General features: G+C 48.1%; 1 protein-coding gene across 1 annotated transcript; it reads left to right on the top strand.

Annotated features, from left to right (window-relative positions):
• The first annotated feature begins 4,704 nt into the window (after window positions 1-4,704).
• Window positions 4,705-16,701, top strand: tcf7l1a (transcription factor 7 like 1a). The gene is made up of 13 exons (XM_046375219.1): window positions 4,705-5,287; window positions 5,524-5,722; window positions 5,876-5,948; window positions 7,129-7,265; window positions 12,410-12,487; window positions 13,724-13,841; window positions 13,938-14,019; window positions 14,117-14,191; window positions 14,377-14,520; window positions 14,712-14,877; window positions 15,315-15,422; window positions 15,514-15,559; window positions 15,803-16,701. The coding sequence occupies exons 2-13, from the start codon at window positions 5,546-5,548 to the stop codon at window positions 16,342-16,344; spliced, it is 1,746 nt and encodes a 581-aa protein (XP_046231175.1). The 5' UTR covers window positions 4,705-5,287; window positions 5,524-5,545; the 3' UTR covers window positions 16,345-16,701.
• Window positions 16,702-17,694: the final 993 nt, after the last annotated feature.

Below are 17,694 nucleotides of genomic sequence, written 5' to 3'. Positions count from 1 at the left end.
CCTGCTTCTGGAGGGAAGACAAAGACTTCTCAAAGAGGTAAAATATCCTTTAAGCCATCAGGTGGTTTACAATGAAAAGCCTTTTGTGGTGGTGTGAGGACACACTTCACCACCAGAGGGGGTTTTAACATGAGAAATGTCAAACGCTTTAACCTCCAGGTACAAACAAATCTCCTGTTCAGACTCAAACAGCGCCATGTCAATCCGTCTCTCAGTCCTGTCTGACTTCCTGTCGGTGGCTCTTAGCTCACAGCCCATTGGTTCCTACTGAGGAGGTAAATTCCACCATCAGCTGAGTTGCTCCCTCACCGCCGCCTGACAACCTCTCACATGCTGCATGAGACATCAGTTTACGTCTCCCTCCGCGGCCAATCGTCACATGTCCTGTGCAATGCTACAGGTCAAAACACGCAGTGACCTCTGCTGCCGTCTGTTTTCATCACTTTAAAGGTAAAGCTTTTATTATGCACAGTGATGCAACATAACTAAGTGAATGTACAAGTATTTATATTTTACTCTACTTTCTACCACTACTGCATTTTCAGGAGCAGGGACCAGGAGGCAGTCGTGGATCAGCGGTTAGGGTGTCGGACCCGTAACCGGTGGATCGCTGGTTCGATTCCCCGTCCCGGTGTCCATGGCTGAGGTACCCTTGAGCAAGGTACCTTACCCCCACTGCTCCCCGGGCGCTGCACGCGGTCGCCCACTGCCCCGGGTTTGCTGTGTGTGTGCACGTCACTTGGGTGGGTTAAATGCAGAGAACAAATTTCGTTGGGGTGAGTTCCCTCCAATGACAAGATATGTCACTTTAATCTTTAATCTTTGAGCAGGGACAAGGAGCAGGGATCAGGATCAGGATCAGGATCAGGATCAGGATCAGGATCAGGGACCAGTGAAAAAGTGCCTGGAGCTCCTGCAGTGTGTTGGTTTGCATGTGGTTGTTTTCTCTCATAAACTCAGTCACCCCAGCTTGACATCACTGATTGAAATAGAAAAGAAGAAATGACGAAGTGATAAAAAGTGTGAACTTTAAGATCGTTGCTGGTCCTTTGTTGGGCTGTCAGCATGTGCACGTTTGTCTCTGCAGATGTAATTACTTTCTTCTGGTGTTCGGCAGCCTTTAACACACTGCTGTTGTCAGCTTCATCTTGAACACAACACTGGTTAATCATTAATGAACAGCTGATCGTTTCTTTGTACCGCCTGATGAATCTCAGCCCAGTATTCACCCTCTTTAGCTCTGGTTTTGGTCTCCACCCCCTCCTATTTGCTCTTCAGCCTCTAAACACTCCATGAGGTGCATTTTTTGTTGTGATTGACAAAACTTGTTATTCTTGTATCTTCATGAGCTCAGGAATTCCAGCTTTGGACATCATGCTGATCATGTAAGTACACGACTCCGCAGTCGTTCTTTGACATTTTAAAGAGGAAAAGTTCTGTGTTATATCTTGCAGTAGCTACATAACTGCAGTAGCTGCAGTAGCTACACATACACATGGAAAATACTCACTTAAAGTTTAAGTACCTCAAACCATTTTGGCAGACACTGCAACATGTCTTCTGTTTAAATCAGTGCTTTACAGCAGAAATTAAATGTAAATCCATACGACGTGTGAAACAGTGATGTAGACTTCCTGGACATAATTAATCCAATTTTCCACTGCTGTTGACCTTAATTTAATCACACGGTGTTTTCCCTGTGACACACACACACACACACACACACTGGGTGTGTGAGAGCTGGCAGACGATCCTGTTAGTAAATGAATGGGTGATTGATGGACTGAAGCTCAGGAGCAAATTGCCCCCTGAGGCTAAGCTCCCTCCTTTCTTTAGCTGCCCCCCCCCCCCCACGCCTCCATCTCCCCCTCCTCCCCCTCCAGCTCAGCCCTCCTCTCTTATCTGCTCAGGCTGTCACAGGTACCGTTCACATCCTCCCTCACACCTCTCCTGCTCTCCATACAAACACACCTCACCATCCAGTGTTTAGTGTCTGGAAGCAGTCGAGTTTGGAAAGTAAAGGCGTCAGTTTGCTTCAAACAACCTTTTCAGTGTCGGAATTCTGAGGCGCAGTTGTTGTCATTTTATTTATATTTCAAAATCACAATTTAAAACTTTCCTCACCTTGAATACTTAAAACCTTAATATGTAAAGGAAAAACTCTCAAAAGAAAACAAAAACATTTAGGTGGAAAAACAAGGATGTTTACCATAATCACAATCTGTCCTAGAAAAGGACAATTTTAACAATGTTGTCACTTTATACTCCCGTAAATCTACTGGAAGAATAAAACAAAGTCTGAGTTACATATGATAAGCTGATGTTTTGGAGCTGCAGATGTCGACGGAGAGCAGCTGTCCTCACTCCAGCTGCCGATGACCTCAGTGCTGAAACATTTCATTTCACATACATTCACGTTTTCCTCCGCTGGACCCAAAGTCCCAACCTCCCGTATCACATGACAGAAACTCCAGAAACGTGAAGAACACCATCAGTCTCGTCATTTACTGCAGTCAGAGCAAAATGGTGTAAAAATATTCCATTACGAGTGAGAGTGAAAGCACAGAAGTATCATCAGCCAAGTGCACTTCAAGTATGAAAAGTAAATGTACTTTATGATACAGAACTGCTCTGCTCACAGTGTGAGACTGAGGAGTGTGTGTTTTTACAGCCACAGTTAGGCTTTAACGGTGTCTCATTTCCTCTGTGACTGTGCTGTAATGAGCTTTAAGCTGTGTCAACACACACACACACACACACACACGCTCAGCCTGCAGCATCCACCACTGACATCAACAACGCAGCATCGCAGCAGTTTGTCAATCTGAAATGAGATTTATTCTGTAGGGCTCATGGACTAATCGTCCATTTAATTTGATTAAGAATGTGCGCCCGGTATGTGAATCCTAAAGATTAGATGTCGTCAGCACTGGAAAAGTTGAGTTTCTGTCCATCCAAACTTAATGCAGAGAAATGTGCCCATGGCTGAGTGCACCAGTCCGCTGAAACGATGCCATTTAAAGAGCTCCTGTTAAAGCTGGAAATGATGTCACTGCATTTTGTCTCATTTACTTTACACACCAACACTCTACACAAAGTTACATTTTTTACCTTTTGTTTCGTATCTCTGGCTTTTCCTCTCTAGTTTCAGTCGGATGGAAAATCTTCACAGGCTTGTCCAATTTGTCTCACAGTACTTTAATCAGTTTACGTCTCACTAAGCTTCCAGCTGACTGATCTGGATCATATTTCATGGTCTCACCTGTACACCCCCTCCATCGCAGCCTGGGCCTGGGCCACCTTACAGTACAGGCTCACCTCACTAATCTCAACAAACTCCAGTTGAACATTGTTCAGGATTTAGGAAAACAAACCAGAAAGGCAGAGTTGGAGCACTTGGCCACTGGCCGCTCCTCTTGGACTTTCCCTTTCTGTCTGGTAGGTTGAGGGGGGGTCACATATTCATCCCTCTGCTTGTACCGTCTTTGAGTTTCCTTCATTAAACACACAAGGCATACACTCAGCTTCCTCGGAAACAAAAGAGGGATTTCCTCCCCGCCGACAGGCCCAACACACACTAAACCCTACACAGCAGACCCTGTGGTCCAGGGTCAGCCACACGTCCTACAGCGTGCGTGTGTGTGTGTGTGTGTGTGTGTGTTCCAGATATGGAGGTTACGACTGAGCAGAGGTATGCAGTGACACCCCCCCTCCCAGCTCCTGCGTAACTTTGGGGGAGAGGATCTTCAGCCTGGCCCAGAGCCAAAGACTGAACCCCCTCTGTAATCCCTCCTGCTGATACACACAGCTGCTCGTGTGTGTGTGTGTGTGTGTGTGTGTGTGTGTGTGTGCAGTGTTGGCCTACAATGACTGTCTCCTGTTCTTCGCCTCTGGCAGCGATGGGTTTTTTAGCTCCGTCACAAAGTGGGAAGCCTTTCAGCGGAGGAGCTGAGGCTCAGTGCTGCACTCACAGAAGGCGGCAGTGAACACCTGCAGGTTTCGGGTCTGTAACCTCCTTTTCCTGCCTGTAATGATGGAAATGAAACTGGAGACTCGGGTGTATTCTTGACTCCAGATGTAGTTTCTCTGTCTCGCACTCACTGGAGCACAAAGAGCACTTTTGAGAAAGTCCACAGGCTGTATTGTCTATGAATCTACGTTCTACAGGTAAAGTTAAAGGTGTATTCCACAGATTTGTCATTGCACTCCCTGTCAGACGCTGACAGTGGACAGTTAAATAAAGAACAAAACCGATGCAGCAGAACCAGGGGTATCATATCAGGTATCATATTCCACACGTTTTTTCTGATGCCTACATTACCCACAATGCAACTTCAGCACTCGGTTGGGTGATTGGGGTGCCGTTCTATTCTTGTAGTCTTCTCTTTAAAAGTCCTTGAACTTTTTTGTGAAAAAAAAAACTGAATCAGACACAAATTGTTTTATTATTAGGTGTTTTATATGTCTTTAAACTAAGTCAGCTGAGAGCCTGGCTACTTTTACTTTCACTACTTTAATTTGTATTTTTACATAGTGGCTCTTCGTCTGAAACTTTTGGACTAGAGTGTTTCCGTCCTCAGGTCGTGAGGTCAGAAAAGTGTCGAACTGCTCCTTTAAGGTCTAAAAGCGTCCTTTTTGTCCACCTAAACCCCGCCCTCCTGTTTGTGCGTCCTCTGCAAACAAACGGGATCAACCTGTTGTGCCTGGTCGAGGATCAGTTCAGCTAACTGCTCTCATGTTGCTCAATCAATCGAGCGCCCTTGCTAAACTGATCCGGGGTCTGTAAGGATCGCCAGTCCTCCTCCTCGGTGTACTCCGACGGCCCCGCAGTCTTTTCCTTCCACTCCACTTGTGAAACACCAGCCAGCCCGACTTTCCCACGCCTCGACACCGCAAGCCACCAGAAAACGTCTTGAATCGGCACACAGATTGAAATGCGGAAACGACCGCTCTAAGACGTCGCTGGGGGGAATTATGCACCTTTCAGACCGGACATACTATGCAGGAATTAAATCAGAAGAGGCCTCTACTTTTTCCACTGGAGTGACTGCACAGAAGGGGACGTAAACTTTTCAGGCGGTGCGAACGGGCTGCGCTCGTTTTTATAATGTCAGCGGTACTGAGCTGGTTTTAACTGATTTTTATGGTCATCTGTGAACCATTTTGAGGATCTACTGTCAATGCGTTGCTTTTTGTGGACTCTTTTCTTGGTGGAAACAAGCTCAAGGAGGACTTCCACGGCTCAGGAGTGCGACGACAGAGACTGACGCGTCCGTGAACGCAGCAGGTAGCTAGCTAGCTTGTTGGCTAATTTCTAAGCTAGTTTTTGATCTTTTTAAACCCCCTAACGGATAAAACAATCGTTAAACTTGGCATTAGTTCTGACTGTGATGCTGTTACCTCACAGCTAACGTTAACTAAATATTTTCACATTTCAGCTAAAGGTTTTTCAGTCTTGTGGGTTGTTTTTTTACAAACTGTAAGTTAGCCATAAACTCGGTCCAACTCCGCCTTTAATGTTAGCTGTTGCAGCTAACGTCCAGACATGCCGCAGCTAAACGGGGCAGACGGAGACGACTTGGGCGCAAATGATGAGCTGATTGCTTTTAAAGACGAGGGGGAACACGAGGAGAAGAGGAACGTGTCCGCTGAACGGGACCTGGACGATGTCAAGTCCTCACTGGTCAACGAGTCCGAGACGAACAGCAGCTCAGACTCGGAGGTGAGTTAACTGGGACCAGTTGGCTCATCAGCTTCTGTCCATCGTCTTGTGGATTCCCAGTCGAGCTGGCTGGTGTGTGTGTCCACAGCCTCCACACAGCTCATCTCCCTTTGCTTACGTGTGTGTGTGTGTGTGTGTGTTGTTTATGTGCAGGCAGACAGACGTCTCAAGCCCAATCCAGATCTACAGAGCAGGGCCAGACACAGTCAGCTGCTGGAAGAAGAAGGTAATGAACACACTCAGCATTTTGCATTTTGTGGGAATCCTCATCAGGCTTGAAGTTACGTGTCTCATTAATGACTCTCAGACTTGACTGTACTTGTAATGCACATGAGGGTTAAAGTGTAGTATTAAGGTGGATTTACACTCGTCTAAAGGGTTAGTCACTGGGATCGGGATCAGGCCATGCTGTGCTTTAATTACAGTCCACTATGCTTCCACTCCTTCGTGTACTTCGTGTTGTGGAGCACATACATTCAGGTCAGGAGTGACATCCAGGTCTTTCTCCTCCTGACGTTCAGCTGCTGTGTTTACTGTCTTTAATTTGCATCACCCTTAAACTGTGGCACAGGGACATGGACGGGTCTGTCCCTCAGTGTCCTCCTTCACTTCATATCATGAATATAACACTAACATTTCATTAAAGGTTGTATTACTGCTCCCCTCGCTGTCTTGTTTGACTGTTTTTGTCTTAAAGCTGCGACTGGCTCAGCAGTGCAGTCGTCACCCTCACTTCTCCAGCTCTACTCGTCTCACAAAAACTCAATAAAATAAAACTTTTCAGTGGTCGAGTCTACTGTTACAGCATCCTTGAATGCACTCGTCACCGGAGCGACGAGTACACACTCTCATATCTACACAGCATCTGCTCAGTCGCTGGCCCGACTGGCTCGATGGGCAACTTTGTGTGAATGCCGTGACCTGCTCAGTTGTCCAACCACCAGCAGAAACTGTGCCTCAACCACATCCCTTGACCTGTCTTTCCAGTTACAGGAGCACAGCGTCAGAATGAGTTTCTGTGTGAGTGGAGGAGTGCAGTCAGTCTGCAGGGTCATCACCTTGCCAGTAATCTTCCTCCTCCTCCTCCTCCTCCTCCTCACCACAGAGACAGTTAAACAGGACCTCCCCTTTACCTGCAGACACACACACACACACCCCTCTTTAGCAGGTTAACGTCACTCCTCGTCCCTCGTCAGCCATTATGAGAGTCATTTTAGTTGTTATGTTTGTTGTGTGGTTTTATTTTGTTCATATTTTCTATTAGAATTTCACATTCCAGTTTCTCTTTGACTGGGTTTAGTTTTCATACCATCAGCATCGTGAAATGACAGTAATACCATTCCCTGTAGTTTTTCCTGTGACAGTATGTCTGACAAAACGTCTGTGGTGTTGAACTTGTTTCTCAGTGCTCAGGAGACGGCAGGACGGAGGTCTCTTCCAGCCATCTCCATATGTTGGATATCCCTTCTTCATGTTCCCAGACCTCGGGAATCTCTGTAGTCCCTACCTCCCCAACGGAGCCCTCACACCGAGTGGCAGGACGGTGAGACAACACACACACACTCCACCCGCTGAGGACGCTCAGTGACTCAGATGCAACACACACACGTCTAGCTGGGACATGTAGTTAACGCTTGTTAGGGAAGGAGAGATATTTGTATGGCGTCGAGCGACAGCTGAAATGTTCCTCAGGGCTGAGAGAATCACAGCAGTGTGAGTTAAGAGCTGCAATGAGTAGCTGTTCAAAAGAAAACGAACGTGCAACTGTTAATTTAATCGTTCGGCTCTCGAACTGCTGCTCTTGTTTGGCTTTTGGGCTGCAGGTGAGGCAGAACAAAAGGCTTAAAGAGGTCATGTTGTGCTCCGGGATGCTGTGATGGGCAGTTTGCCTTGTTTCCTCATGTTTAGAGACCAAATGATTCTCTGACAGCGATCAGCACATTGATCGATAATCAAACATGCATATCTGTCAAGTCTCACCACCGTTTAGCAGACCAAATGAACTTTCTGTAAAACTCAAACTGCTGCAGCTTTTGTGGGCTGGAGCAGAAGTGTCTGAGACGCCGACGTCATGCAGATTAACTTCACAGGCGTAACTCGAACCCGGACTCGCCCGGCACGCGGCAGCACGCTGTAGCTGCTTCACGTTGTGAGGACGTTGTTCTGCAAATCGAGACCTGGATACCAGTGACTCACCATCGTCCCGAGAGCTTCTTTTGTGCGTGTGCATTTGGTTTGTGTGTGTGTGAGAGCTGTGATGATAAGGAGGCTGGTGATGGTGCAGGGTTAGGCAGGCCTGGACACAGTCTGCTGCAGCAGGAATGAACTCTCATCATGGCTGCTGCTGTGCGGCGGATTAGCTGCTTTAGCTGCACAGCGGTGCCGACCGTGTGCTGCCCAGTCTGCTGCTCCCTGAAGCCGTTTGGAAGCTCAGCGGGGATTATAGCGATGCTGGGTTTAATACAGTAACATTCATGGCCACTAATCTAAAAATTGCCTCATTGGCACAGCAAGGAATTTTAAGCTAAATGTTATTGCAGAGGACAGTTTGGAAGGCGTGACCTCCAACACAAGGTTGTGCTGAGGTTGTTTGCACTTTGCTGTGTGTTCGTGTGGCGTCCTGCAGTCCTGATGTGCTTGTACAACAGCAGATTCCTCTTTGGTGAAGACACTGAGGTCATATCCTCTGTTTTTGTGTCGTACTCGTACACACGGTGGATGGTTTGATTCCAGTGTTTTCTGGCTCCAGATGTTTGAGGTCTCCAGAGTTCTGATTGCCCAGTGACACACATTTGTGATCTCTTTATCTTCTCTGGTTTGTTTTCAGTGTTTCCTCTGCAGAGCCCAGAATCACTTGCAGGCTAAACACACAGCCAAACCCACACACACACACACACACACACACACACACACACACACACACACACACACATACCTGCATTCCTCAGCTTTGTCCTGCCCTCCCCCTCCGTTAGTGGCTCTTTGTTGTCATTAGCAGAGTCTGAATGGTCCTAATGTGTGGCTCCACAGGGGGATCGTTACACCTCATTATACCTAACACACTGCCTGTGGCTCCTCCACACACTCACACTCACACTCACTCTCTCTCTCTGTCATTCACACACTTACACACACACATTCTCACACACTCTCACATTCACACACACATTCTCACGCACACTCTCTCTCTCTCACACACACACACACACACACACACACACACACACACACACTGTTCCTCCATGGCTGGCTGGCTGCATGTTGCCCTGAGACAACAGTTTCTCCTTCTCTCCTTCCTCACATTTCTCTTTACATAATGGACACCTTGTGAACTTTTCAGCGTCCTCAGTGAGACGTGTTTATGAGAGACAGGAGGATGAGATGCGCCTGCCAGTCTAAAGGCGAGTCAAGGTGAACAAGCGGTCGTCAGCTGGACTCTACCTGAACCGTAGTACGGGTTGTTTACTGTGCTCGTGGACACAGGCAGGAAGCAGGAGGCAGCATGTAGACGACCTGTCTGAGTCCCCCCTCCTCCCCCTCCTCCCCCTCCTGCTCCTCACGCCTGTCTCTGCTCAGGGACTGCTGTTCACTTCGGTCAGATGGAGACATTTGTGTTCCTGATCCTTCTTATTATGCTTAACAAACACAAATAACACAACCAAATGTAGAGACTCTGCAGCTGCAGGTGAAAGCCTACACAACTGCAGCCATCAGTCGATTAGTTTAGCAAAAACTTCTGCTGCGTCCGGCTTCTTAAATGTCAGGATCTGCTGCTTTTATTTGTCATTTCTGACAGTAAATGAAAAGTCTTTGTTGGTGGGATAAAAGAAGCAACTCGCAGACATCAGTTTGGACATTTTATCAACTAAGCAATTTATTAATAGATAGTGAAAATAGTCGTTAATGGCAGCCCTGCAGAAGCACAGAAATATAATTGAAGTTATAGCTGAAATAAACGTCATCGATTGACCTCAAAGTGAACATCAGCCCGTCTGGCAAACAGAAAGCTTTTCCTTTTTCTGAAATGAGCTGAAGGTGACTGAAACCACAGCAACCACATGTGAAATGTACCACAAAGTGGGAAGAGAAAAAAAAGGACTTTGTTGGCTCAGAGGTTTGCTGACTTTTCATAATCGGTCATGCAAACACACACTCACACACTGAGGCGTCACACCTGAGCAGCAGTGAATGGCAGGAGGAGGACTGATAAGCTACCTGCTGTGTTTGAGTGTTGGTCCTGCTGGAGGTGGCAGGCGTCTCGTTTTATTTTCACTCTCTGTTCTAAAGCTGACTCTGTGTGTGTGTGTGTGGTTCAGCTTGTTTGGTTTAAGTTGGTCCCTTTCAGCAGGCTGAACAATCCCAGAATTCCTTTGTTTACTCGACATTGTCTCCAGAGTCTTAAAATACCAGGAGGATGACGGCTCTGACACGACAGCTGCACGCACACACACACTCGTGGACGCATCAGAACGCACCACAAAGCCTCAGCACACGTTGCAAAGTCGTGTGTCCACCTCAACATCGGCCACACGCCGAGCCTTTGCCTCTGCTGATCTCAGGTCAGAGTCCGGCACAGCGAGCAGCAGAGCAACACGACAGTCGCAGGAGCAATCGGACTCGTCAGTCGTTTTACCTGCAGCGTCGAGACTCACCTGAAGCGATCGGACGGTTTATTTACTTTGAGTCCCTCTTGTATTCAGACAGTTTTAGTTTCAAGCTCTCGTTCAGACCTCAAACCATCATCATCATCATCACCAGGAGGAAACAAGCCTCCGTCGCTCTTCCTCATCCTCACGCATTTTTATATTCATTCAGCAAGTGAGCTGTAAAAACCTGATTTAAACTTCTCTGCTGCAGCTGTCGCTCTGACTTTGTCTCACTTTCGGGTGATTAACTCGAGACTTGATCTGAGCTGTTTTAAAGCTGTCCAGATCTCTAAATCTTTAATAAACTCTGATGTGCCACAATTGAACAACCCCACTTGTGTAATGGACTCTGGCTTGGTTTGCCCTCACAGAAGAGTGGATACTGCGGGCTGAACGCTTCGGGTCCGATGGCGGTCTGTGTGCGTGTTCGTGGTGTTGATTTGTATTGACTCGACGCTCGGCTCTTTGTCTTCAACGTGAGGTTTGTGTGCTTGCAGAGCAGCGGCAGGTCTCACAACCTTCCCCTGTGGGCACTCAGTGATTTCTGTGCTTGCCTCACTCTGACTGTGATTGTGCAGGGTGTGTGTGTGCGCGCGTGTGTGCGTGTGCATTGATTTTCCTGGTATTTCCAACAGCTGGATCCAGTTAGTGTTCGCAGCCAGAGTTTCCTCAGGTCTCTGAATGGGGGCCTGGATGAGACTGCACTGTGTGTGTGTGTGTGTGTGTGTGTGTGTGTGTGTCCAGCCTGGGGTTAGCAGAAGTCACGGGTTTTGACAGAGCAGGACGGGGACGACCTGGGGTGTAATGATGAGGGCGGACACAGTCTGTCTGTTGTGTTGCGCTGCTGCTGTGTGTTAACGTTAATATTTCTAAGACTTTGCATCCCCATGTGATGCTCTTCATGCGGTCCTCACTGCTGCACTGTTCCCCTGAGCCACAGGTGGCAGTAATGAGCAATGGTCTGCTTCCAACAAGGGCAGGAAAGAAGGCGGCTACAAGGCCGTAAATATGGATGTTAACGAAGCAGAAAATCAGAAGGAAGTGTGTTTGGTCAACCTCAGAGGATTTTTGTAACACTGACAGTTTGTTTCCAAGAAAACAGGAGCTTGAAGTGAGTGAGTCGGCCTCCTGCAGTGACCTGTTTGTATCAGAAAGTCGTTTGAAAGAATTAGAAAACCTGAACCTTGTTTTTCACACAAGATGTCAGACATGAAAGCTGTCACACGTCGTTCTTACTAAATGAGGCGGACCTGCTGACCTGCAGCGTGGATGCAGATGGACCACAGTGTGTGTGAGTCGAGTCAAAGCTGTTTAAACGGGGAAACATCGTAAACCTGCAGAGTCTGAGCAGCACCCCACAAACTCTGCTCGTTCACATCAGACAACAAAAAACTGCTGACAGGAAGTCGATCGACCGATTCGTCAACACTATGAATTGCTTCAGTCAAACATCTCCTTCTGCTTACATGTCAGGAGCTTTAAAGAAGCACCTGAGACCTGACAGGTGAGGTGAATAATATGGATCATCCTGTTAGTGTGTGTTGGAGATGAAGATGCTCGTCGTCCTCCTCGTCAGGCTCAGAGGTCACACTGCTGGTTCTGCTGACGTCACTCACAGTTGAATGAGCAGTAAAGGCCTGTTCTTGTCTGCGTGTGTGTGTCAGGGCTGAGGGGGGTCTGGCCTCCCAGTCTCAGACAGCTCCATCAACAGTGGGACCCCAGAGTGTGTTTGGGGGGTGGTGGGACAAGGCAAACTGTTGTCCTTTGTCTAACTCAGAGCTTTGAGACGCAGAGACACACACACACACACACACACACTCCATCTGAGCCAGCAAACACACTCTCTCCTAACTGTTCATTATCATTTCCCTTTCAGAATAATTGAACTTTGATCCAGAACTTCTGCTTTGTGTGTGTGTGTGTGTGTGTGGCCGCAGAAGGAATGTAAGCATGTGGGGCACGAACAGCGTTGAGTTGTGTTTGTTATCTCTTCTGTTGTGATGTTCACTCACTTAACATGAATGTGCTTGTGTGTGCGTAGTACCTGCCGTTTCAGTGGCCTCTGCTGGACGTCCCCACACGAGCTGCGATCAGAGACTCTGCTACTGCGACACACCTGGTGAGACCACACACACACACGTGCACACACATACACACACCCTCTGAACCAGCCAATCAGACTGGAATAAAACAGCAGCTGTAACAACAGTGCAGATAAAACATGTCGGAGCACAGCAGGCTGAGGTGGTTCTTCAGAGCTGCTAGTGGAAGGTGGACCCGACTTTTCTGAATAAGTTTAGCTCACATGATCAGCTGTTTTCACTCCGAGAGGAGGAGGAGAAGGAGGATGTTGGTTTTGTTTCTTCTTCTCTGGTTTTGTTAACATGCACTCTGCTCTGTGCAGCCTCATTTCTTTTTTGTAACTTTTCTAAAGTTTCTTGAAATTGGCTCGACAGTTTGATGTCCAGTGGACTGGAGCTTTGACTGTCAGGGTGAACCCATCAGACTGGGACCAGTTCCACCTCGTCCAGTTTGCGTGTTTTGATTCAGATAATTGCTGGGCGTCATGGATGGAAAACCACCATTGTTCTGAGAGATAAAGTGACTCCTGACATGAGCAGCACTGAATGTTATCAGTTGATGTTGTGATTTCCCATCAAGCTAAGACTTCCTGCAATATTTTTACTTCCTTGAGAAAAAAAGAGTCCAGTTCTTCAGCACTTCAGCAGTCGTGTGTGTTAGACACGCTTGTAGAATAAACTGCAAAGTGTGAATCACACCTGAAGTTTCCTGAAGGAGCGTTTCTTTGTTTAGAGCGAACTGTCATTGATGTTTTTCTCACATTTCACCAAGAAATGAATCATCTGTCAGGACGCAAAGTCACCAACACAGAAGAAGCAGAAGAAACGATGGAGGTCGGCTGTGCATCAGTCCGTCACTGAGACACGAGCTGAGAACAGCAGCCTTTCAGCCTGTTTTCTGAGATGAAGACACACACAGACACTCAGATGGGTGACCTGTGGAGTCTCCGTCCTGCTCTGACTGCAGTACTTGGTTTACCTGGTGAACAAACTAACCTCCCTCAGGGGATCTGATGCTGAGACAAAGTTCGGTTCCCTCTCACGGGACCGACTGATTGTGTTCAGATGTTCAGTGTCGCTGAAACGTCTGGGACAGATTCACTCAGTGAAATGTTTATGAAAATTATTCAACAGCTATTTTCAGAATCTGATGAGCGTTTCAGACATTTTAAAGCAGCAACATCAAACTCAAAAAGGAGAAATGATGACACCTGGTGGACAGGTGGCACTGCTGCATGTTCAGTAATCACGTGTGTGTGTCTGTGTGTGTGCAGTCTAACAGTGTGCCGGTGGTGCAGCACCCTCATATGACCCACCTGCACCCCCTGCTGTCCTACAGCCCCGAGGCCTTCTCCCCTCAGAGGGCCTCACCTGGCTTCTCCCCTGACACAGGTAGCCCTCATACTCTCACCTGTCCTCCAATCAAATCCTGACAAACACTCACTCGTCCTTGTGTTGTAAACCGCGTGAATCCTACCTGTGCTGCAGGTATGTCGAGGACCCCTCATGCAGCCTGCTACCCCGTCTCACCTGGAGGCGTGGCTCAGATCACACACCCCCTCGGATGGCTGTGAGTAAAACACACATGCTGTAAATGTACACAAACGTGACCTTCAGTGAGCGCGGGACGTCTGACTGTCTGTCTGTTTGTCTGTCTGTCTGTGCAGGCCGGGACAGCCCATGTATCCCATCGCGGGGGGGTTCTCACCTGCTGCTCTTGCCATGAACGCGTCCATGTCCAGGTGAGTGTTTCAAAGGCGGGACACCTGACAGGAAACAGGAAGCAGGTTGGAGTGAATGAATGAATGAATAATAATAATACTTCAGTGTTTAAAGAGTAAAGCTGAAAGTTCAGGAGACATGAAGTCAGGCTGTTTTCCTTTGCTGTGATTGGCATTAAACTGAGTGTCTGCTGTGTGCTCGGCAGCCTGGTGTCGGGCAGCTTCTCTCCTCGCTTGGTGCCGACCCCCCAGTCGTCCGTCCCCCATTCGGCCATCGTCCCCATGGGAGTGAAGCAGGAGCATGGAGGTGGAGGAGGAGGCGGAGGCAGCAGCAGCAGCAGCCAGCCCGGGTAACGAAACTCGTCTGTCATCACTGCTGACAGCCTGACAAGCTTCTGCTGCTCTGAAATGAGCCTCCATCAAATCTCAGGCCTCCTGCTTGTACCTGCATGAATCTTCTAATGAACCCCACCCCCCTTTTGTCTCGTTCCGCTCATCCTGCTGTATCAACACGGCGCTAACGTGTTCTCGTGCCCCACAGGAAGTCGATGGGCGACGGCCAGCAGGAGAAAGACGAAGAGAAGAAGCCTCACATCAAGAAGCCGCTGAATGCCTTCATGTTGTACATGAGGGACGAGCGGCCCAAAGTGGTGGCTCAGTGCAAAGTGAAAGAGAGCGCGACCATCAACCAGATCCTGGGCCAGAGGGTGAGAAACTGCTCAGGAAAAACTAGAAGAAAACCTCTGAATGTTTCTGCAGTTCAGTGGAAACCACAGCCCTGCGAGAATTAAATTACAATCAAAAACAAAGTAATTCCAAGAATTTAAGTTGGATTGTTTTGAGAATTTGTAATGTTTCTGTGAAGGTTATCATGGCTGGGGGCAGTGGCAGAATCTTATTTTATATTTTAGATATTTTTATTTTAATTATTAGGTCAGAATTTTTTAAGAACAAGTGGCGATATTTCAGTTGTAAAGTCAAAGATTTGTGATTGAGAGGTCAGAGCCTTACAGGTCAAAGTTAATTTCATCACTGAAATGTGGCCCCGATGCTGTTGCACTTTGTGGTCTGCAGAAACTGAACACGTGCAGCATATTCATGCTGACCTCAGGTCAGTTAAGTGACTGATGTTTTCTGTCCACAGTGGCATTCGCTGACCAAAGAGGAACAAGCCAAATATTACGAACTGGCTCGGAAAGAGAGACTCGTCCACTCCAAACTTTACCCCGGCTGGTCGGCCAGAGACAACTACGTGAGTACAGCAGCTCGCACACGAGTCGGACTGCGGCGAGTTTCCTCCCCTCCTGCTGATGAAACACGTTGGTGTGTTTGTTTCTGTGCAGGGTAAAAAGAAGAAGAGAAAGAGAGCCAAGAGTGAGACTCAGGAAGGTAAGACCGAATGCTGGACTCACAGGCTGTGGCACAAATCCCTCCAGGACGTCCTGGAGCTCTGCAGGAAATGAGTTCAGATACATGCACACGCACGCACACACACGCGCACACACACACACACACACACTATCCTCCCATTTTAATGGTGTTTATTTCATTGTTGCGTTCAGTCTTTAGCGGCAGCTGAAGAGAGTCTGCGCAGCTGCAGACGACTGACGGGTTCATTTGTCTGTTTCTCAGCTCCTCAGGAGGACGTCCCCCCACAGCTGAAGAGACCTCGTGTCCCAGAGGAGACGCCTCACGCACACTCCCGCTCCCACCTGACACAGCCGCACACCATGTCACACCTGACACATACACACCTGTCCCAGGCCAGCCCCGCTTCCTCACTGGACTCCCCGGCGACGCCGACCACCGCACTGGCCTCGCCCGCCGCTCCGGCGCCGACACACACCGAGCACACACACTCCTCGTACAGCGGACACACGTCCCCCTACGGCGAACAGCTGCAGCCGCTGTCCCTCACCACCAAACCCCACAGGACGCCCCACCCGCTGAGCCGAAACACCATCACTCCCGGACCCTCCACTCCGTCGTCCTCCTGCGACACCCCCACCTCCTCCCCCCTCACGGCTTCGTCCAGATGTTCATCTCCTCCCCCTCCCCCTCCTCCTCCTCTGCTTTCCCAGCCCTTCCTCGTCCCGCCTCCTACCTCTGCTCACCAATCAGCAGCGAGCTCCCACGGTGCCTTGCTCTCCGTCAGAAGAACCAATCAGCTGTGAGGGGCGGGGTTTGTTTTGTCGACCATCACACAATAAAAACAATGGAATCACATGATTGGTACCTCTTTTTGATGCTGTAAATAGGCTTTGCTTTTTTAAACTTTTTATAGATGTATCACATTTTATATTAGTATGAAAATAATTGGTCAATATTTGACTGCTTTTCTAACTTCGTGTTTTTGCAAACTGTCACTTTTTCTAAGAACTTTTTCCGAACGATCAGCTTGTTGTAACTGAGAGCGCGGGTGGCACTGGGGTGCGTTTGTTTCAGATTTACTTTTTTCACCTGATAGTAATGAGTGTAAACCTTATTTTCTGGTTCCTCCTCTGTGTTAATAAATATTCACTGAGTTCTAACGCTGCCGTGTCGTGTTTTTGTTTTCACAAACACAAAGAGTCACATCTCGGTCGAATGTGAACGTGTACGTGATGTCACTGTGGGTCTCGCGCGAACATCCACTGACAGCCGCAAGCAGCTGCACCTTCTCAGTGTTGCCAGGTTGACCGAATGTATGCAGGTTTGGGATGAAATGGTTGTGGTCCACAGCCGATGAACTGAATCCACCACATAGTTCCTGTTTACATCCAGAGACTTGACCCTCAGGTGGGCAGCGACACGAGACCTGGAGGGACCTGATGGCCGTAACCAACAGGTTACCTGAGCAGATGCTGAAGGACTTTGTGGTCACATCATCAGACCAGTCGGGTGAAGAGAGGAGCAGGGCTGTCCCTAAAGGGGGCGACGGGGGGCTGAGGGGACGCTGACCCTGGACATGAGACCTAACATTGACCCTGACTATAACACCTCAGAGTATTTGACTTTGTCTCCCTCTGCTGGTGAGGCTCGTGAAGCAACACCGACCGCTGTGATCCTCAGTCTGCCAATGTGACTTCCTGCTGGCGTGATCATGTGACTCGTTCTTGAACTCATCCATCAGTGGGCTGTGATGCAACACAGCAGCTGGGTGTGTGTGGGTGTCGGTTGTGTTCTCAGTCACGTTAACCATGATTCACTTTCAGTTTCATTCCGATTCATTAATCAATAAAAGAACTCATGATTTGTGGAAAGTTGAACGCCTGCAGTCATCAGAGTAGAGAACGCAGTACAACTGCAGTGAAAGTAAGGAAGGTTTTCTAAATACAAATAGTAAACATTTACTTAAGTACAAGTACTACACTGTAAAAATATCATGAGTGTTCAATATCTTCATTAATGCACTAAACAGAAACACAAACAGATTTATGATGGGAATCTACTGAATGCTCAAAGGTTGCTGAATGTGTCGAGGCTGTAAAACTCCTGTTTCAGCGTTGACTGGAAATGCCTGACGAACACAGACAGTCACATAA

This window comes from Scatophagus argus, chromosome 20, assembly GCF_020382885.2.
Source record: "Scatophagus argus isolate fScaArg1 chromosome 20, fScaArg1.pri, whole genome shotgun sequence".
Classification (NCBI taxonomy): Eukaryota; Metazoa; Chordata; class Actinopteri; family Scatophagidae; genus Scatophagus; species Scatophagus argus.
The sequence above is the reverse complement of the archived record's forward strand: the minus strand, read 5'-3'. Positions and strand labels throughout refer to the sequence as shown.